This window comes from Aedes aegypti, chromosome 1 (genome assembly GCF_002204515.2).
Source record: "Aedes aegypti strain LVP_AGWG chromosome 1, AaegL5.0 Primary Assembly, whole genome shotgun sequence".
Lineage (NCBI taxonomy): Eukaryota > Metazoa > Arthropoda > Insecta > Diptera > Culicidae > Aedes > Aedes aegypti.
Window position 1 is genome coordinate 71555690 of NC_035107.1, and position 21922 is coordinate 71577611.

Sequence of the window (21922 nt, forward strand, 5' to 3'; positions counted from 1 at the left end):
TTTACAAAAACAACTGATTTATCGGTACTTTTTTTTCGCATAAAATAATAAATAATGTAACAACGCTTCCTTTTAACTTCATTTATTGTCTTTTCAAATGGCAAAATTACATTTGTTTGCGTGCGATAACTCAACGTTCAAATTATTCATTCAGAACCCTGTCATGTGGTCATGAGCTCCCTACAAAGTGCTCATAAATTTCTCCCCTGTGGTTGATAGAGTATTGACTCCCATCAGTGTCGCTTTAAGAAGAGTGAAAAATTGCCTATCTGTTGGCTTGCACGCAGAGTTAAAAACAAGAATCGTCTGACAAAGCAGTTCAAAGCAATAAAAAAAAATCTTGCTTCGCCACGATCCTGACTTTTCTCCAGGAAATGGTCCCTTCGCAGTTGTCGTCCGGAAAGTTTCCTCTCATATATAGAATAGGGTTGTCGCTCTCATTAACAGGCATTGGGTCATCGTACTGCAAAATAGAAACAATATTTATAGTTTAGTAATAGTCATGGAAATCTCTCAAAATGATTGTATAGCATTATTTTTAAATTTTCTTTCAAAAAGTAGTCAATTTTTCAATAACTATGCATGTTATTTTCAACTCAAATTACAGGCTATCTTGAAAAGTGTGATAATCCAAAAGATCGATTGCATCAAATGGTATTCAATTAAACTAGTACATATAATAATCATTAATTTTTGCGGGCTTCGTGGCCGGTTAGTGTTACCAAAGATCTAGCATCTAAAAAATTGAATAAAAAAAATCTAGAACGATTTGATGCAAATCTGAGCTTTTAGCTTGCTTCACTTTCACAGTTTACTAGGGAATCAAATGTACAAAGCTTTTTGAAAAGTACTGGTAGTTACCTGAATCCATTCAACAATTCCATTAAGTGGATTGTCGTTCGAATCATTTCCGTGAATGGTACGCTTCATTCCACGAGTAGGGTTTTTCAACCAGATTATTCCGAGGGTCCTGATGGTTTCTAGAAACAAATAAAAATTAAATAAGGTTTTATTCTATTTTTTTATTAAAATAAATTACCATTTCCAATATGTTGCAGTGTGCTTGAGTATGTAGTTAGCACCTTGGGTTTTAAGTCCTCAAATCTATCCCAAAATTTAGGAGCGGCAGGGTAAAGCTTTTGAAAGTCGAGCTTGAGCTGAAAAAAAAAATTATTTTTTTTTTAAATGGCTTGTCAAAATACATTTTGACGACTTACCAATTTACCATCGAAACAAGTGGCCACTGGAAAATCTTCCAGATATTTGTGGAACTCCCCAGATTTTCGGACACGATCTCGCTCATTGAAAGTTTTCATCCACAACTCCTCAGCGCGCGGTTGTGTTTTTGGAGTTGGGCAAAGAAATTTCAGTTCTCCGATCTAAAACAAAATTCAGTAAAAATAAAATTATTTTTACTTTTGAACATGGATTTATACCAGAGCAGAATATGACATCAAAATCAAAACTTGATACCATTTTGGTATTCCTGAACCCAAATTGAAATTTCAATTGTTCATCAAAACTCACAATAAATACATGGTTATTTTGATTTCAGGTACAGTGAAATCTCGAAGAGCCGATTTTCAGACTCGATATCGCCTTATGAACCATACTTAAACATATTATGATAGTCCCCTCAAACAGCTTTCCAAGGATAATCTCTTCTAGAACTCTATATTTCGACGAGTCGATAGTATTTCCAATATTGGTTCTTGAAAGTTCGACTGTACTGCCCATATTTGCATGGGTGACGTTTTTGTGTTCCCAACTGCATTCTTGATTTTTATAACAATTTCGGTCAAATAATCTGTGCATTTGCTAAAGATTCAATTCAAAAGTTAACTGAGGGAAACTTTTTAACTGATTTCATACTTTTGTCATCTGCTAACGCATGCTTCATATTATTTAAAAACAAAAAAAAACAGTAAGTTTGATGAACGATTATATGGAAGAGGTCACTGTCATAGCAACCAGGTTTATATGCAAAACCATCCGAATCACGGTGTTAATATTTATGCCGTGCATCCGAAAAAAAGTAGGCAAAGCGGATGTTTCTTCGGATAAGTTGTATGTGCTCATGTTAGTTCGTTTTCCTCTTATAATTGTTTGAAAAGCTTCGACCTAAGAAACTGCACGGAGATCCAATGAAATGTCGATGTAAGGTTGATTTAAATATCAAAAATGAGAATTTGGTCTATATGAAAAGATCTGACTACTTTATTGAAGGATTCCATTTGGAAGAATGATTTCTCTCCAGTATTTTTCCAACGTCACATCATTTTTTTTAAATAAATTACAAGCAGTAATAATTCTTCAACACAGAAAAGCAATTGTTGAACAAACATTAATGGACTGAAGAAAATAAAATTATCAAAAATAAAATGTTCTTCATTTGAATGTTATTGATTATCGTGACTCCTTAAAAAGTGATTAAGTTATTATAAACTTAAATTCAACTGTTAGCTTTTCAATTTCTTATTTAATATGACAATACAGTCAACTCTCCATAACTCGATATTGAAGGAACCATCGAGTTATGGAAGCATCGAGTTACAGAACACAAAACTAGTGCAACTACAATGCAGGGACCATCGAGTTAGCCATGCAAACAAACTTTTACTATGGTTCTGTAGCTCGATATCGAGATACAAAATATCGGGTGAGCGAAAGTTGACTGTATACTCAATCTAAAAAATATATACGATCTCATTAATTAATCTTTAGAGTCGGTTTTCGTTACCTACTTGTCCCATGCTCCCTTATTTCCCCAGATAGTTGTGTTGTAAATCTACCTTCGATCCAAAACAACAAAAAAAAAAATTCAGCTAAGCAAAAATACACAAAAAGTGATACAGGACTGGTAGCGAATATCTGCTTTTAAAAAAGGAACTCTAGAGACCTTATGCTTGAGAAAAGTAGACCGCCCAGAAACAAAAACGAGACCAAAAAGAGACCATACAGAAAACAAAAAGAAAAAAAAAAAACAAACAAAAATCAGGAGATTGAAGTTTTATTTGATTTTCTCTGAAAAACTGAAAAGACATTTTTCTATTAATTTTAGAATTACAAGTATTACTGCTCTTAGTTTACTGTCTGCACACAAATTGCAATTTCTGACCAACTATTCATATATGGCAAATTACCAGAAATCATAATCAGATGCATCGAATTATGCAATATTTATAAATTTCTATTGGTGGATGAGAAGAAGAATAATTTAATCATCTAAAATAAAGTTGTTACATATCTCTCGTAGTTTACAACATTCATAAAATCTGATCAAAGTGCAATGGTGATAAAGCAATTTTGCAATTAATAACAGAATGTGCTCTAGGAATAATTTCTCCAGAGATAACTAAAATGTTTTCTTAGAATTTTCGTTCAATTTGGCAAAGATTTCAAACAACAATTTATCAGAGAAACTACTCCGAAGATTCCTCTCATGATTAGGAACTTCAAAAAGTACTGAAATATCTCTGAGATATTTCTCAATGAAATTGTTAAAGAATTTATTCTGTTTTTTTTTTCATGGCATTTTTAAGATATTATCAAGACAATCTAAGCCCCTAATAATCAATTGAATCATTGGGAAAAATCCTGCTGGATTTTTTTGGAGATATTAATTGAATACAAAATGAACAGAATCCCTGAATAAACTTTTGTAGAATCGGAAATATTGCTGTATTATTTGATGGTATGAAACCTAAGAATGATCATGAAGAATCCATGAAAAATAAGCTTGAAAAATTACACGATTTTTATGTAAAAAAAACTATAGGATGAAATGTTTAAGACATTTTTAGATAAATTTCATTACTAACTCAATGATAAATCGCTAGTAGATTTTTTAGGTGCAGTTCTGGAAGAGTTCTAACAGTTTTCCAGGTACCGCTGAAAGAAATTTGGAGCAATCCATAAGATAATCCGTAAAAGAATCCACAATGAAGTTCAAATGTACATGGCTGGGGAATTAACTGAAAAAATCGACAAGAACTTTTTGAGGAATTCTTGAAAGAGTTCTAGGAAACCCCTCAATTGAATACAGTAAACTCTCCATAAGTCGATATTGAAGGTTATATAACACTAAACCAGTGCACATGTGATCCAAGGGACCATCGAGGTAGCTATGAACACCAACTTTTATTGTGATTCTCTAACTCCTTATCGAGATATAGAACACTGGGTTAGAGAGAGAGTTGACTGTAAACGTTAACAATAATTAAAGCAAATATTCGTAGAAAATCGAATAAGAGACCCAGCGTCATTATTTTACGTTATCTGAAAGCCTTGGCCTTGTGAAAAGCATATGAAAACTAAAAAAAACACATTTTTGTATGTAATATTCCTTATACCACTATAGGAAAACATGTACCTATAATAGCAATATTTCTAATTTTTGATCCTATAGTAGCAATAGCTTCAAGACGTAGGCAAAAAACAAATCCAAATCGTATTTTTACAAAACATTGATATTTTTTATTTTTTAAAGAATGGATCAAATGTTTTCAATTGATATAAAAAAAGTTCTTAATTCTTCCTGTATTTTGTATTGCTACTATAGGTACAATAGTTTTACTTAATTATTTCGATCATGTTTGAACAAAATCGAGCTATGAATCAATGGTACTTAGATACAAAGTTCCTTATTTTCATGTCAACGAATATAGTATAATATAGTAAAAAGCCACTAGTGTGATAATAGGGAACTGTCTACTAAGGGTTCACCAACCCAAATTTAAACAACGGAAGATACAAAATAAGAGAGGCACATCATCCACACTAAAATGTCTTACCAATTCTTCAACATTCTCTTCTGGTTCATCATAATCCAATAGTTCTTGAGGTTCAGTTTTCGAAGTTCCTTCTGTAACCTGTTTGCTGCGGACAATTTTCCTGTCTGTAGACTTCCGAATGAGATATTCAAGGTGATAATGCAATCTTCCCGAATGTCTATGTGGTCCTCTGGCATGTTGATGGAACCACAATGCTTGAGGTACGTTCGCGTTACTTGAACGTAATATCGGATAAGTCTCCACGAGTGAACGTGCGACCAGATTTTTATGGAAAGCCGAGGGGCGCCTGCAGTATAAAAAAAACTACATCAAGTTATTATACAAACATAAAATAAATATGTTACTCACGCTCCGTATTGTGCTCTGCAAGATAAATCCACGTAATGCGATTATCTGAAAAAGTCGATATACCATCGCAGTGATTATGAAATTCACCAAATGTTTCAGATTTAGTAAATTTGAAACATTTACGTCCTTGAAGAATGAAAAAATCCAAGCCTACTTGAATTTTGACGTTGCGATTGAATTGCGCGCATATCTTCTGCGCGTTACCGCCGCCGCTGGATGTGGATTTAAAATGAGCGCCGCAATATGATGACCTCAGATAATCGCACAAGACATTTTTAATTTGAGTCAGAACCTTATCGTTAGGCTTGAGCCCTTGCTTCAATGTTTCCATGATGTTCTGCCCAGGTACTGTTCTTTTGAAAATCCGATTAATGTTGATTATTTCCTCCAGCCGAATTCCACTGTACGGGTTTTCTTCAGTGGCACCTGTATCCTCTTCATCTGAGTTGTATTCAGCAACATCTGCAATCTCCTCTTCGTGGTTATCTTCTTCTTCGTCGAGTTGTTCTACAACAAATTCTTCAATTTCGGGCCCTTGCGAAATTTCGTTTTGAATGCGCTGGATATGTTTTATAATTTTGGTTTTGAGATGAAGGCGTGTAAAATCGTTGTCGTTCAGGTCCATGAAGGTTTGTACATCGTCGATGCCTTCTGATACTAAAATTTCATGAATGGAATGATACTGTTTACTTATTTATGTATATAGAAAAATAAGAAGAGGAATAGATCGAAAACAGTCAGCTGATCGCTTATTTGGCAACAAACCCTCCTCCACAGGAAAACCCTCTCCTGTCGTTTAAGATGTATAACACCCCAAGCCTGGTACTGCGGATTGAAATGGTGTATATAAAGCTAGCATTGCAGTACAACCTCAATGAAAGTTGATTTAAAGTGGGAAAGGCCCCACTAGAGCCATATTTAAGTTATAATTTATAACATTAACTCGACATGTGGGGCCCTTTTCCACTTTAAATCAACTTCAATTAAGGGAACACAGTAAATTTTCTCTGTTAAACCTTTATGATCATACTCTTTTGCTATATAGGCCTATTCACATGACGTTTCAAAACAGCTGATCGGGAGGCTCTCTGACAGTTCTTCTATGAAAATGACAGCCTCGTGTATGCACCGGTACTCCACCGATGTAAACAAATGCATAGACGGACCTGTCACATGAAAAGGCACATTGGCAGGAAAGGGTTTTCTCGTTTATCTGTCATGTCAAGACGTCGTGTTAGCAATCAGCTGTTGTTAAACTTTGCTTACCTAATAAGACGAAACAAATATTTAATAGTGGTAATTGTATTACTAGGGGGGGATGTAGAGTAGTTGTCTACACGTCTGATTGATAATCAGATGGTCATGGGTTCGATTCCCACCCCCTTCACCCTTTAGCAGTAAGGGAACTCGTCTACGGACGTTAAAAGAATAGGAAAGTCTACGGACACAATAAACATTCTGCAGATCGATAAAGAAGATCTGATCATTGTAAACTCCACGGAGTATAAATAGAAATAGGTTGGACATATAGCCTTAGATGCTGGTCCATTAGAAGGTGGGATCGCACAAAAGAAAAGCACCACCGATCAGAATAGAAGAAGAAGATTGTATTACTGACATAAGTTGGTTCGGAAACATTTGATTGAAATCAGTAATCCTGATTGAAACAGCGTCTTGAAACAAATGTGTCAGTACTGTTATGTGGTTTCCAAATTGAAAATGTTGTGTATTGAAAGACACCGCTTATGGGAATTAGCTGCTCCACATCCAATTCTCGCGTAACTTTTCAAAACGGCCTATCTAACAATTCACACATTTCGAGTAAATCGAGCTTGAAGGTTGTGAAAATATATTTTGAAACTGTATCAAAATGAAACAATTTTTCCCCACTGTGTTGCTTGTAGAGGGAAGCAGTGTAATAGAGTTCAACGTATGAAATGAAATGTTATCAATTTATTTGGAAATTACACTGAAATCTATAAAAACATCAGATAGGACGTTTTGACCAAAAATATGTACATAGGATAAATCACATAGGTCGTTCTGTTTCAACAATTGTTACATTGGACATTCATTTCTGTCATTTTGTTTCAGTTATAGTAACATCGGATATTTTGATTTGAGCACACAACAATCATGTTTTATTTCATTTTATATCCACGTGCGTTGAACTGTTCATTTTGTTGCGGTGAGATAATCGCAGGCACCAGCTGTGCTTTGTTTTTATTCATTTGAAGAAGAGACGAATGACCTTCGGGTTAAAGTCTCTCACGAACAACAACAATTTGATTCATTCAATGCCACGCCGTCACTTTCTCCCCCCCCCCCCCGTCTATGTGTCCTATGTAACAACAGAAGGAGGGGAAACGTTCAGCTGTATTTGGGACTTTTTGCTTTCTCACTGTTTCTCTCTCAATATGCCCCCCGTTTCAATGCTGGTTTCGCCCACACTTGTTCGTGTGTGAGTTACCCACTGCACGACGGGTAGTGACCAATGAGAATATATACCGAGGTGAGGAAAATACATTTAGTGTGCGTGACATCTGTGTACGGTGCAAATTGTTTCACAACTACAAGCGAGCGAGCTCCCATAAGAAGCCGTGTAAATTAGTGACGTAGTTATTTTTGTTTACGTTTTCTCTCTTTACTAATACACAGCCATTGCTTCTTCTTCCACACCTTGGTATATATTCTCATTGGGTAGTGACGACTGTGTTGCATTCGGCACCAGCCGTCGGCGCAAACAAGAAATAGCGGTGGGAAATGATGACGATGACGGCGCCGTCGATTGTGTTGTAGGTAACCAATGCCAAACAAATACATACAGCTTCTCCGCTCTTCGGTGAATGATTGCTCTGCAAATATATGTGCGCAAGTCGCGCATGCACGTTGCTCGTGTTGCTGCCGTGAAGCATACGTATATGCTTCATCGACCATGGATCTGAATCGGATTGATACAATAAGATCATGATGCTGAATATCATTTCCCTACATGCACTTAATACGCTGATAATCGACATTTTGTTGCGGTGTGCTAATCGGAGACACCAGCTGTGCTTTGTTTTGATTCATTCAATCCCACGACGTCACTTCTTCCCATCCGTCTATGTGTCCTATGTAACAACAGAAGGAGGGGAAACGTTGAGCTGTATGTAGGACATTTTGCTCTCTCACTGATTCTCCCTCAATTTCCCCCCCGTTTTTATGACGGTTTCGCCCACATGATCATGTGAGAGTTTCCCACTGCATGACGTGGTGGTGGTGACGGCTGTGTTGCAATCAGCACCAGCCGTCGGTTGAAACAAGAAATTGCGGTGGGGAATGATGACGATGACGACGCCGTCCATCTTGTTGTAGGAACTCGAGAAAGGAGCCCATGTCTAACAAATACATACAGCTTCTCCTCTCTTCGGTGATTGATCGCTCTGCAAATATGTGTGAGCAAGTCGCGCATGTACGTTGCTCGTGTTGCTGCCGGGAAGCATATTTATATGCTTGATCCACCATGCATCTGAATCAGATTGATACAATGACATCATGATGCTCAATCTTGTGCTCAATATCATTCCCCTATATGCACGCAATGCGCTAATAATATGAAAAGAGATGTTGCAGCTGATCCAATCCAGCGAAACGGTAAGACATGGTTTGGCAAAAAGACCAAAATACAGGTTTGTGTAACTCATTCTCTTTTTGTCACTTGAGCGTTTTCAATTTTGCGAAGCAGTGCGACTCTGAAAATATCGACTGAAATGATTGAGACGCAGTTATTATGGCATTCTATGCATCTAAGTAGTGTCTCAGACACGCTTCTACAAATCATTCTACCTTTTAAACTCCATTCCAAAGCTTTATTCAGGAATGTCCTATGTAACATTAGAATCGTGTTTATTCATAAATGTTACATAGGACATGTGGTTGGTTCTCTGATCAAAGGTCCAATGTAACAATTGATTAAAAGCGATGCAGTTTTGAACATTGGTCATTTTGTTAAGCTTTGAATATATTAATTTGTTGTTAATATATCAGAACGAGTGTTCTAGTGTGCTGCTAAGTGGTGCAACGCAAATGATTTGCAATGATAATCTCGATTTGTTTACATTTGTTACTTAGGACGTTTTGAAAAGTTACGCGAATTATTCATCGATGTGATACGCCTGCAGGAAGTTGTCATAGTCCAGCGTTTTACAACATCTCAACAGGAAATGTATCTGTCCACCGATGTCCATGACCTCCTTAATAATGCCATACGAGGGGAAGAGCATATTTTTATGGACTCTTATGGAAACCAGAAGATCTTTCCTGAATTCAATTCCATTGATCTTCACAGATTTCAGATAGCACATATCATTTTTGGAATTGTTTGCTTCAAAGTGTTCAGTGGTCTGTTTCTTAGTTGTTTTCGGCTTGAAAGTTATTTTCTCACGAAATGGTTTCTCCAGCAAATCAATTACCATTGCATAGCATTGCCGTTCGGCCAAGCTTTTACATATGTTTTTAAAATTTCGACATACTGATGCTTGATTTTTTGCAGGTTTGTTTTTTTGCTCAAATGGCAGGCAATTAGACTGCTTTGCACTGCCGTTTTGCCTTATACATTCAGCATAATGTTGAAGGTGATGAATTTTATTTATTCTTCTATCAGAATTATCGCAAAATAGTATAGTGAAAAGGCGCACATGTTCGTCAAGCCACAAAAGCATATCCTCCGATACAGTTGGTGATAGAATGATTCGTGTAATATTTATCAGGTGTCCAATCATAGTCATTAAATCACAATCTTTAGGGATTTTATGGCCGAAGAGAAAAGGAAATGCTCGAAGTAGTAGAAAACTTTGAGAAGCGGTCTGTCTGAGTTTGTGAGTTTTTGGTGATGATAGCATATCTTTTGTTACATTGGCCATCGGTCGATTCTTTCGATCAACATGTCCGTAATCCAAATTATCAATACAACTATTTATAAACTCTACAGTGAATCCCATATTCTTCTGTTGATAATAATGACACATAACTAGCTGCAACGTTAAAGGTATCACCCCTTCTGCCAAGTCGTGCATAGGGTCAAGGGACCAATTGTTGATGATATGATAATTTTCCAGGGTATTCAATATGCAGCCACTTTTTTTCAGACCACATTGAGCAGGTTTCAACTCACCAGCCTGCACAGCATTCAAGTTGCTATTGTACCATTCAAGGGTTCTGACAGGGTATTTTTCCTCGGGATTGTTCTTGAACTGAGAACGGGAAATAGTGCAAATACGACAAAAAAATGTTGCACTTGGACTCAAGAGTCCGAAAACGTCGTGTACAGCTAATGAATCTCCTACTGCACTACTGCACGCAGCACAAAACTCTCAGATCCATAACAGATGATTATACCCTTTTCAAGCTTTTTAAGATCAGCGACTAACGGTTCCATTATCTTATTATATCCATATTTTTTAACGACTCGGGAGGAAGCAAATATTAGTGGAAATATTGTCTTGGGAGAGCTGTTGTATTCGTCGCGGAAGTTCTGAACTTTGAATAAGAAATTTGCAATTTTGTTCTTTCCTGCTCTAGAGCTCAGAGCGTTGCCTAGCTCAACGTCGTCCTCGTAAATGGTTAATCTTACAACGCTAGGGAACTGTTTGAAATAATCACTGTTCTCGTAACGCAAACCTGTTTCAAATGAACCATATTCTTTTATACCCGCTGTCTCTTGAAAATTACTGGTCTGAAGCAGCATCCTATTATGAGGATCTCTAAATATAAGTTTTAGGGTGTCAATTATCGGCAGATATGTGAAGGTTTCATTGATATGTACAGTCTTGGGGATATTATGCAAATAGCGTATAGTAGACCGTCTTCCAACGCACTTTTCAATGGGCTCTGGAATTTGGACAGCAAGTTTCTCAAGATAGACTTTTTGTTTAGAGTATGTTTTAACATCACTGAACAAATCGATGTGTTGAAAAGACTTCAAACAGCTTTGCACGGAATCACTTTCAAGATCAATATCATTAGCTATCAGTAATGACTTTGTTTGGCCGACTACAAATTCTAATAGCTGTGAAATAATGTTTTCACAAATTTGTATGGTTTCCGTGACCTTGCTCTGTGGTAAACCCGTATCTGCCATTAGCCGGCAAATACTCAGCGATGCAATCTTTTTGATTTCCTCTATTGTTATCTGTGACTCAACGGATTCATTCACAGGATCGTTAGTCTCCTGGAAAAAATCTTCCGGAATTTCGGTTATAACTGGAACAGAGGAATCAGCACTGCTGGATGGATGTGAAAGGCGATGACTTTCTTTAAAATGACGTTTCAAACTTGAAAAATTCTGATACCGCATTTTGCAGTGCTGGAAAGTACAATCATAACGGCAAAAATCCGGAGATAATTCCCCGTTTCGGATGTGCAAATTCACATGACGACTTAAGCCCTTGATTGAACCAGGCACAGCGCGTCGACAAAAGAAGCATGAGATTGAAACATCACTGATGTCGGCCATTTTGCTTGTCTAATTTCAGAACTGTAAAACAAATAAGTTTAGAGGAATATTCGTTACTTACGGAATAAATCGTTTATCCCTACATCGACCTGCAGGAGTTGTTCGATAATAGATTCCATTTACACACGAGGAACACCGCAAATTAACTTTTAAAACTGGAATTTGTATGGAGCCGATGCAGCACGGGAAAGATCGCGGAGCTTATTTCAAGTCGTCGTCGTTCGATGCTCGGATTTGTTTTGATGATAACTCGGTAAAAATGAACAAGCACTGAAAACTCAGTACTCGATTTTACTGACTTTTTTTTCGGTACAGTAAAATCTGAATATTACGGTGAAATCAGTAATAACATTTACCGTTTTCAGTAAAATGTAAAAAAGGTTACTGAAAATCAGTATTTCATAATAAAACAACTGAATTCTCGGTAATTATTGCATTTTACGGTTCAAAACCCGCAAAAAAAATTAACGAACAGCGAAACCGAGATTAAGTGTGTAGCTACGTTGCGATACGATATCAAAATTGAAGACGCAAGAGCCAGAAAACCAGTTTTCCATGGACTACCCTTCATAAGTCAACATAGGAAAAAGAGCTCTAAATCAGTCAATTTAGGAGCTACAAAAACATTTTTGGCGAATTTGCGTAAAATAAAATGATTTGCAAACTTTGCTGAAAAAAAAGTTATACCTTTTGTATGGAAATGTGGACCATTCTAATGTTAAATGAGATAAAAAAGAGCATAACATAATCATTTACTTTTCAGAAGACATTTTTTGTCTAATGTTTCATTCTAAAGCAATGATTTTCATGATTATAGATGACACGATCAAGTAATCATGTCTCACATAAGTTCTGAAAACAATATGAGCAAGAGAAATGCGGTTGTTACTAAGAATGCCATCGTCGAAAATGATTCCGTTGTCAAAACTTCGAACTTTGAACTAAAGATGTTCATGTAATTAACCCATATCCGCCCAGCGTCCTAAAAATAGGACAGAAGCCCCGAACGCCCAGCGTCCTATAAATAGGACAGTACTTGTAGTGCACATATCTTGAAAATAAAGAGGTTTACGAGAAAACTGTCTTCTGCAAAGTTGATCACAGGACTGTTGACTTCCACTTGGTAACTATTTTAATTCAGAATTAACTCACCAGGTGGCGCACAGACGCCAACAAATGTTGCATATATAAGCAACATATGAAATAACTTTCCGACATACAAATATTTGCTTCGTTTATATCTCAGTCCACCGATGAGATACAAAATTGGTGTCTTCGACAAAGTTGAACAACTAAATAATACCTATTTTCATAGAACCTTATAAATTCGGAAAACACTCCCAAGATGGCGCTAGTGAGCCAAAACTTTATTTGCTTATATCTTAGTCCAGCGATAAGATACAAAATTGGTGTCTTCGACAAAGTTGAAGATCAAAATAATACCTATTTTCATAGAACCTTATAAATTCGGAAAACACTCCCAAGATGGCGCTAGTGAGCAAAAACTTTATTTGCTTATATCTTAGTCCAGTTATGAGATACAAAAATGGTGTCTTCGACAAAGTTGAACAACTAAATAATACCTATTCGCATAGAACCTTATAAATTCGGAAAACGCTCCCAAGATGGCGCTAGTGAGCAAAAACTTTATTTGCATATATCTTAGTCCAGTTATGAGACACAAAAATGGTGTCTTCGACAAAGTTGAACAACTATATATTACCTATTTTCAAAGAACCTTATAAATTCTGAAAACATTCCCAAAATGGCGCTAGTGAGCCAAAACTTTATTTGCTTATATATTAGTCCAGTTATGAGATACCAAATTAGTGTCTTCGATAAAGTTGATCAACTAAATGAAACCTATTTGCCTAAAACCTTATTAGTTCGGAAAACACTCAAAAGATGACGCTAGTGGTCGAACATTTTGATTGTTCATATCTCAGTTCAGTGATGAGATACAACATTGGTGTCTTCGACAAATGTGTTCAACTGAATGAGATTTATTCACCCGAAAACTTATTAATTTGGAAAACATTCACTAGATGGCGCTAGTGGGCAAAGATTTTATTTTGCTAATATCTTAGTCAAGTGATTAGATACAAGGTTTGTATTTTGGACAATGTTGAACAACTAAATGAATCCTATTCGCCTAGAACCTTATTAGTTCGGATAACACTCACAAGGTGGCGCTAGTGGTCAAATGTTTTTTTTATATCTCAGTCCAGCGATGAGATTCGAAATTGGTGTCTTCGACAAAAGTGTTCAATTAAATGGGATCTATTCGCCAAGAAACATAGTTGTTTGAAAAACTCTCCTAAGATGGCGCTAGTAGACAAACATTTTATTTGCTTATATCTCAATCCAGTGATTGGATACAAAATTAGTGTCTTTGACAAAATTGAAGAACTAAATGAGACCTATTCGCCTGGAAACTTATTACTTAGGAAATCACCTAAATGGCACTACTGGGCACAAATATTATTCGCTTATATATCAGTCCACTGATTAAATCCAAAGAAAGCTATGCGCCTAAATCCATCTTATTTCGGAAGTCATTTTCATGATGGCGCTAGTCGGCAAATATTTTACTCGCCTATATTGAAGTCCAGTGATGAAAAATTTGGTATCTTCGAAAACGATGATCAACTAAAGGAGATATTTTCGCAAAAAAAAACTTATTAACTGGGAATTGCTTTTATGTGCGAACCATCAAGGAAACAACCAATAAGAAAATGGTCTGCCAAGATCAAAACAATGGATACTTACTATCGAGTCGAGCAACAAACGCTTATTTCGGATGCAATGCTCCTTACATTTTTAGATGAACCTTGACACCATTTATTGAAGGCTAAAAGAAGAAAGCACATGTTTTCTAGCCGTTGAATGAAAAAGATGATTTTTTGAAGGGAGTGAAGAACGAAAAAACCGACAAATTGACTTATCCATCCATGAACTGAACTCCAAGGGTGAAAAGCGGCTGTCAAATGAGAGTAAAATTGAATAGCCGCCAACCTAAGTCCAGAACCAGTTTAATGGCTTAACGTGGAAAAGTAAAAATTATTATTCTCCAAATTACAGGTAATAATTCACCATTGTTTGATCGTATTTTTATATGGTTGTTCGCTATTTAGAACCAGCGTCACATTGAGGTAGCAGTACAGAGCCTCCCTTGCTGAACTCACTCGGTCCAAGAATTGTGACATTTGAGCGGGCACGCTTCCGTATGCTCCCCAGGTATTCTAGCCCGCTCTAGTGTCAAAAATCTTGGACCGCGTGGATTCGGTTCTATCGGTGGATAAGACCATAATATTATGCATCAGTGATGCAGTAGCTTCAACGTAATAGACGAATAATGTTGGCTTTAAATATTCACGTCTGTAAAGCATGTAATAGTTGGAGTGCAATATTTGACTGTCAATGGACTGAAGAACTAACTTTTGATTAGCACTAACGAAATTCTGATATTGCCAAATATATATTTCGATAGCTGTCTCGGCCTTCCTTAGCCGAGTAGTTAGAGTCCGCGGCTACAAAGCAAAGCCATGCTGAGGGTGTCTGGGTTCGATTCCCGGTCGGTCAAGGATCTTTTCGTAAAGGAAATTTCCTTGACTTCCCTGGGCATAGAGTATAATCGTACCTGTCACACGATATACGAATGCGAAAATGGCAACTTTGGCTAAGAAAGCTCTCAGTTAATAACTGTGGAAGTGCTCATAAGAACACTATGCTGAGAAGCAGGCTCTGTCCCAGTGAGGACGTTAATGCTAAGAAGAAGAAGAAGAAGAAGAAGCTGTCAGATCCGAGCCACATTGTATACTAATAACTTGATCCAGCAAAAATATTTTGATAGTTATGTTTTCATTATCAGCTGGCAAGTTTTGTAGAATCTTTTTGAAGACTATTCTGAAACATCTGTAGGTTTTTTTTTATAATCAAAATATCCATACATCTACATATATGGAAATGTATGTATGTCTGTATTTTACTTACGTGGTAGAGAAGAAAATTGAATTGAATTGAATTGAAATCATTTAGTGAGATTTAGTTCTGGCATGCATCTTTCGCCTCTGAAATTTTTATTCTTTATGTTGCAATTTATTTATCAGGGTACGTCCATATATTACGTCACGCAAAGTTTTGCCATATTCATCCTCCTCAATTTTCCTCTATATCGCACTTTTTGTATGGATTTCAATTTTTATATGGGTAGTCGCGTTTTCTTGTTTCCTTCCGCTTCTGTACGGGACGTAATTTATGAATTACCCCTCACCTGCAGTTTTTTCAACTTGTTTACATTATAATGGGTCAAAGAGCATGTAAATATTTTTGATAAATCTCGAAAATAAGCTTATAGAACAGCTAGATATGGACGACACACTTTCAAGAATTTTTTTGGATCCCCACCATAGACTTCAATTTTTTTGGTGAAATAAGGTTTAATATATGGGAATACGACTATGAATACCAAAAACGGAGTGGAGTTCCAATTGTGAGATACCTTGGGCGTTAACGGGTTAAAAAATATGCTGTTATACGGAAAATGAACGATCCGATTCTCGGAATCGATTATATTGGCGCGTCTTTAGTATGCTTCGTGCAAAACTACAATTTCGCGAAGTGAAATTCAAAAAAAAAACGTCGAGCTGGCTCAAATGAACTTCATTATCTTGGTCGCAAGTTTCACAGGCGGTTGAATATCAGCAAGTTGAAGGAGACCGACAATCATGTGTCGAGCGGTTTGCCATTCTTTGTTATGTTTTCAAGGTGAGGATAAAAATTAACGCAGATCCTACCCAGTAAATGTAAATATCTAGGTTTTTAACATCGCTAATGGCTGCCGCAAACAGGCTCACTTTCTGGTAGGAATAAGTCGATTTGACGTTTGGCTTGGGTCGTTTTCTATAGGCCTATTCATAAGACTTTTCAAATCAACTGATCGGGAAGCTCTTTGACAGTTCTTCTATGGAAATGACGGCTCCGTGTTAGCATCGGTCCTCCACCGATGTAAACAAATGCATAGAAGGACCTGTCACATGAAAAGGGCTGTTGCACACATCCAAGCCAAACGTCAAATCGTATGATCCCTATCAGAAAGCGGAACTATTTGCGGCAGTCATTAGCGCTCGTAAAAAGCAGGATAGGCACGGGTAGATTGATAGTTTCGTTCATGGGCTATACAATGTGTAGAAATCTTGTTCGAATCAATGAAAAAATCGTTAGACTAAATGTAGAAAACTGTGGAAAACTGTGGAAATTGTTCTTATATGTGTAGGCTGTATTTTGATGGCTCCAATGCATTTTAAAAGAAATCAATACATTTCATCATGCAGAAGTAATGGAGGGAGATGCCCGTAGATCTAGATATTCTAGTAAAAGTGTCTGGTTGAAGTGTTGTATTTTGACCACTCAATTCATCACAGTGAGCCGTTAGTTGTGAGACGAATCAAAACTGATTGCGACCAAAATGAAAATGGATACGACGAATAGAGACATCGGTAAGTACCCGAGCGGACGAAAAAAGCTAACTAATAGCAAAATGTTATATGGATAGTAAAAACTGATGTTAACTTGATAGATATAAGAGATATAAGAGACAAAAGATCTGGAAATGATATCTGAAATTTACCTCTGGAATAACATTGGCATATCATATTTATCTTATGTAAGATCTGACCGATAGTTGCAAGCTGTTGATTAGATCTGAAAGCATCACATTTGTCTATGGTACAGAAGTTACAGGTACAAAATTTTGATATTATTTTTAGATCTTTTATCTCATATGTAAATTAAATCAAAATCGCTTTATGACTATCAGAACTTTGCTTCTACCTGAGTAATAATTTCATTGCATTATTTCCAATAAACGATCAAGATTTTTCAAACTCTTATCGCCCAATGCAAAAGTCGTCTTGGAAAAGAGTTGTTTGGCATCGGTTGTTCGGCACATCACCCTAGCTGGGAATAAAATTATTTGGATCATTCACGCTCGTAAAACTAAGTGGTCCAATTGTTTCTATCGAAAGACCAAAATTCTTAATTGCGTTCTAAAAATTATCTCGGCTACCATAAATCAAGAAAGTTATACATCTAAGCCAGTCGTAATGTGCCGGTACGACTAAAATACCCGTTCGTCGTCGTCTTCGGAATAACAATCTGCAGAGCATCCTGCAAGCCATAAGTACACAGAACCAGACGAACAAAGTGGCACCAAATAAGCTCCTTTTGCTCGTCTTCCAGGGAGCAAAACTGATTTGATTAGGTTTGTTTGTGTTTACTCAAATTTTCACCACCGCAAGAAAACCCGACAAGAGGGGGAGGAGGAGTTTGCGACGACAATAGAAATCTTCTTCCACCCCAGGGGGGTTTGTTTAACTTTGCCTGAAATTTTACGGGTTCATGGGATGCTGAGGGCTGTCGCCGTAGCATAAGAGTAATTGCCTGAAGATAGGCTTAGTGCAGAAAGCTTCTTCTTTGCTTGAGCTTAAAAATGGGTCACACCGGCATTAACATCGATAGCCGAGCAAGTTGGAAGATGGTATATGATGTTGGCAACCTGCTTGGGAAATTACGGGATTACGGGAAGAATTGCCATAGGACTATTAATTTTATGGGGATACATTGAATGGGCCGGCAGGGATTAATTCAATCAAAACCTAATCTCATATCGTCTATAAAATTTTCTTCTTTTCTTCCTTCTTCCACAGGTTGATTGTGCTCGCAGTGGTGACGGGAGTTTTCCAATACGATCGATCCGTACGATGTATAGAATTGTTATGGTTCTTCCAAATTGGTTACATAACCATTTTATGCTGTAAGTAGACTTTCCCTAGACATCGAATTCCATTTTATAATTTAAATTTCTTAGGTTGCATACTACTGGAGGTTGCAATATGCATTGTTTCGATGCGGGGTAGCATTCTGGATATGGAACCGCGAGCTATCATGCCGTACCTGCTCTACACCCGGGTCCTGGTGATGATCGTTGATCTTACCTGGTTGATCCTGGGTGCAATCTGGCTCAAGGACCACTATCTCGAGTGTCCCATCCAAGAGCCCAAGGAAACGATGATCGCTGTCATCATCTGCAACCTCCTTGTGATCTTCAGTATGTTCACAACGATCTGGTGCACGTTTGACCCGGCGGGGCGATCCTGGGTCAAGATGAAGAAGTACCAGCGATCGATGCGAGAGTCGGAGTCGCGGTTCAACTACAAACGCAGTGGCAGCCGGAGTCGTAACTGGCGCCAGCGGAAGGTGATACGAGCCTATCAGGACAGCTGGGACCACCGGTGTAGACTGCTGTTCTGCTGCATGGGCAACAGCGATCGAAGTCGGAACTCTTTCACCGACATCGCCAGACTGTTGAGCGACTTCTTCCGCGATCTGGACGTGGTCCCGTCGGACGTGGTAGCAGGTCTGGTACTACTCAGGAAGTTCCAGAAACTGGAACGAGAAGCCATTGTGCGGCAGGTAATCTACTTCTGCGTTTCCTTAATACACCTTCAGATGAATATTCCTCGAATTCCAGCGCAAAAACGGCACCTACGAGTTCCTATCCGGAGTTCCCATAACCGCAAATACTCAGTTCTTGGCTCTGAACGATTCCAAGGACTACGATCACTTTCAGGTAAGCTAACTTCGATCTTGGTCTGTTCCGTTCTCTGAGATAATCGTTCCCATTCGCAGACTGTGATTCGCTACATGTACTTCGCCCAAGGTGCCTACGGTTGGCCGATGTTCCTAATGAGTCACTCCGGCACGGGCATCTGCCAGCTCGGGTCCGAGCTGACGTGCTGCTTGTCCTGCTGCCGGCGGAAAAGTAGCGTGGACGTGGTCGAGGACAACTGCTGCCTGTGCAACTACGCCGCCCTCAAGAAGATGCTCAAGATTGGAGAGGTAAGTGGGTGGGATATGTGGCTAAAGCTTACATCTTCCAGAGATTTTATAAAAGGTTAAAATTGTGACGAATATGATACCACAATCAGCACACTTCGAATTGCTCTGCGAATCTTGATTTTTTGATGAAAATTTGAACGAAACAACTTGAAGGTTGTGGCAAGACCATCGTACTTGCTTTGACTTTGTCTCGTTGACGAGTTCAACGCGTCAGAGATATTTCAGTCTAGGAAGGTGATCCAAAGGCTTTTGCATTCATACCTACAGTAGTATACCATTAGAGCCTACAGTGAGTAGGATCAATGACGAGAACTAAGACAGACTTCGATTTGAGTGACGAGAGATAAGAATTTATTCAATCATAGGATAGGATTCAGTGCAACTTCAAAGTTGGAGACTAGAAACATCCAGGACTTTGACGCAAGAACTAATTCCACCTCTTTCAGGCAACGCTTGTTATTCCAGAATAGACGGGTTGGCTATTTCCGCTTCAATCTGTATCGTTCCACGTTTTGCAACATGCTGCATTCTTCTCCTCCTTCTGGCACTCCTCGTCGAACCAATCGTTTCTTGAACTCCATTCTATGTATCCGGCAATGCTGTCGGCAACGTCGTTAATGGTTGCTTTGACTATCCTCCAGGCATTCCTCAAGAAGGGCCCTATCAAGCTCGCCCTCATCCGGCAACGTTGCCTCAAGATGCTACGCGTACGCATTGGTTGTTTCAGTCGCGCTAGATTGTACCTAGGCGGGCGTCGGTACCGTACATCGTTGATGACGGATAGTTTTGGGTGAAGCTTCACCATCACCAGGTAGTGGTCGGAGTCAATGTTAGCGCCAAAATAGGTTCTGACGTCGGTTATGTCGGCTACGACACAAGTTATAGGCAGATTACCTGTTCAAAAAGTGATGGACAATTCAGGTGATCAGGTATTGCGTATCGCTACCGTATCAAATAACAAAACCCTGTGGCAAGGCTGGTTAAGATAACATGATAGCGGAAGTGGAAGGCGAAAGCCTTCAACCAAGTAATATTCGTTGAGGCTGGACTGCTTTAAGTAGATGAAAACACCGAATTTAGTACTATACCATTTAATTCCACTAGAATTTGTATCCTCTGACAAATACGGTTGTCCTCGTACAGGGTGACAGGTTTGGTGGATTCTTGAAGGTCTTCAAGTATTCCTTGCAGCCACAAGGATTCTGCAACCGCTGCACTAAGCGCGATGTACTCCACCTCGCTAGACGAAGTTGCAACCGTGGTTTGCTTCTTACTGCACCAGGTCACCGTGGATCCAAATACATGAAACAGGTAATCGCTTACCGATTTCCGGTCTTGAGTATCTGACGTCCAGTCGGCGTCAACGTATCCAACCAATGGATTACTAGATGGGTTACGCTTGAACTGCAACATCAGCTTCTTTGTTCCTTGCAAGTAACGGACAATTCGTTTTAGGGCTTGCCAATGCTCGACGGTCGGCTGTAGCTGGAAACGCCCCAGGTATAACAGGATAACAAATGTTCGGTCGAACGCTGAGCATCACGTCACTGATGTCCCAGCAACTCAAGATATGGTTTGCGTCCGGTCCATTTCAATCGAGCACCAGGCCTTTTTCCATCGGTGTACGAGCAGGATTGCACTCAGCCATTCCAAAACGGGTCACCAGCTTTTCGATGCTGGCATCTTGAGAAAGCTTCAGTAGCCCATCGTCGCGATTGTACTCTACCTTCATGCCTAAGAAGTGTCGGAGCTCCCCACAGTCGGACATTTCAAACTTCGATGCTAGGTCCTTCTTCAGCTTTGAAATTAATTTCTGATTGCGTCCAGCCACCAGGAGATCATCAACGTACAGGATCAGTATTAGCTCGTCGTTGTCATCCAGCTTGGTGTACAGGCAATAATCGTGTTGTGAACGCTTGAAGCCCATTGTGACTATCGCCTCGTTGAATCGCTCATTCCAACACCTGGGAGATTGCTTCAAATCGTACAAGGATTTCACCAACCAACAGACTTGACCTTGTTTCGCAGCTACGCCATCCGGGACTTCCATGAAGATGGTTTCCTTCAAGCGACCGTGGAGAAACGCGGTACGAACATCCATTTGGTGGAAGTAGTATCGCGGATGTACGCCAACTGTCAATACGGTGCGGATGGTTGCCAGGCGAGCCACCGGAGCATACGTCTCTTCGTAGTCGTGACCTTGCTGCTGGCGATACCCCTTCGCCACCAGTCGGGCTTTGTAGCAAACCGGTCTACCGTTTTCGTCCTCCTTCAGTCGAAACACCCACTTTGATTTGAGCGGTTTCACGGCCTTGGGGCAGGTCACAAGTTGCCAGACATTGTTCTTCTTCAACGACTCCAACTCGTTTGCCACAGCACGCATCGA

General features: G+C 38.7%; 2 protein-coding genes across 8 annotated transcripts in view; one reads left to right on the forward strand and one right to left on the reverse strand.

Moving 5' to 3' along the window:
- Window positions 1-21922, forward strand: part of LOC5569559 (sn1-specific diacylglycerol lipase alpha) — a 343791-nt gene that overhangs the window by 232052 nt on the left and 89817 nt on the right. For all 6 annotated transcript variants that reach the window (XM_021839496.1, XM_021839490.1, XM_021839515.1 and 3 more), the window contains 4 exons: window positions 18345-18451; window positions 18506-19110; window positions 19169-19267; window positions 19327-19536. In XM_021839496.1, coding sequence (XP_021695188.1) covers window positions 18345-18451; window positions 18506-19110; window positions 19169-19267; window positions 19327-19536 — 1021 coding nt within the window. The remainder of the gene's footprint in view (window positions 1-18344; window positions 18452-18505; window positions 19111-19168; window positions 19268-19326; window positions 19537-21922) is intronic.
- Window positions 67-12087, reverse strand: LOC110675153. Of its 2 annotated transcripts, XM_021839541.1 has the most exons (5): window positions 4794-5079; window positions 1218-1379; window positions 1040-1157; window positions 862-980; window positions 137-463 (listed from the first exon to the last, which is right to left on the reverse strand). In XM_021839541.1, the coding sequence occupies exons 2-5, from the start codon at window positions 1314-1316 to the stop codon at window positions 320-322; spliced, it is 480 nt and encodes a 159-aa protein (XP_021695233.1). In that variant the 5' UTR covers window positions 1317-1379; window positions 4794-5079; the 3' UTR covers window positions 137-319. The 2 variants fall into 2 exon arrangements, 1 of the variants encoding a protein (XP_021695233.1); XR_002499295.1 differs by lacking the exons at window positions 862-980; window positions 1040-1157; window positions 1218-1379; window positions 4794-5079 and adding an exon at window positions 11699-12087 and having other exon boundaries at window positions 67-463.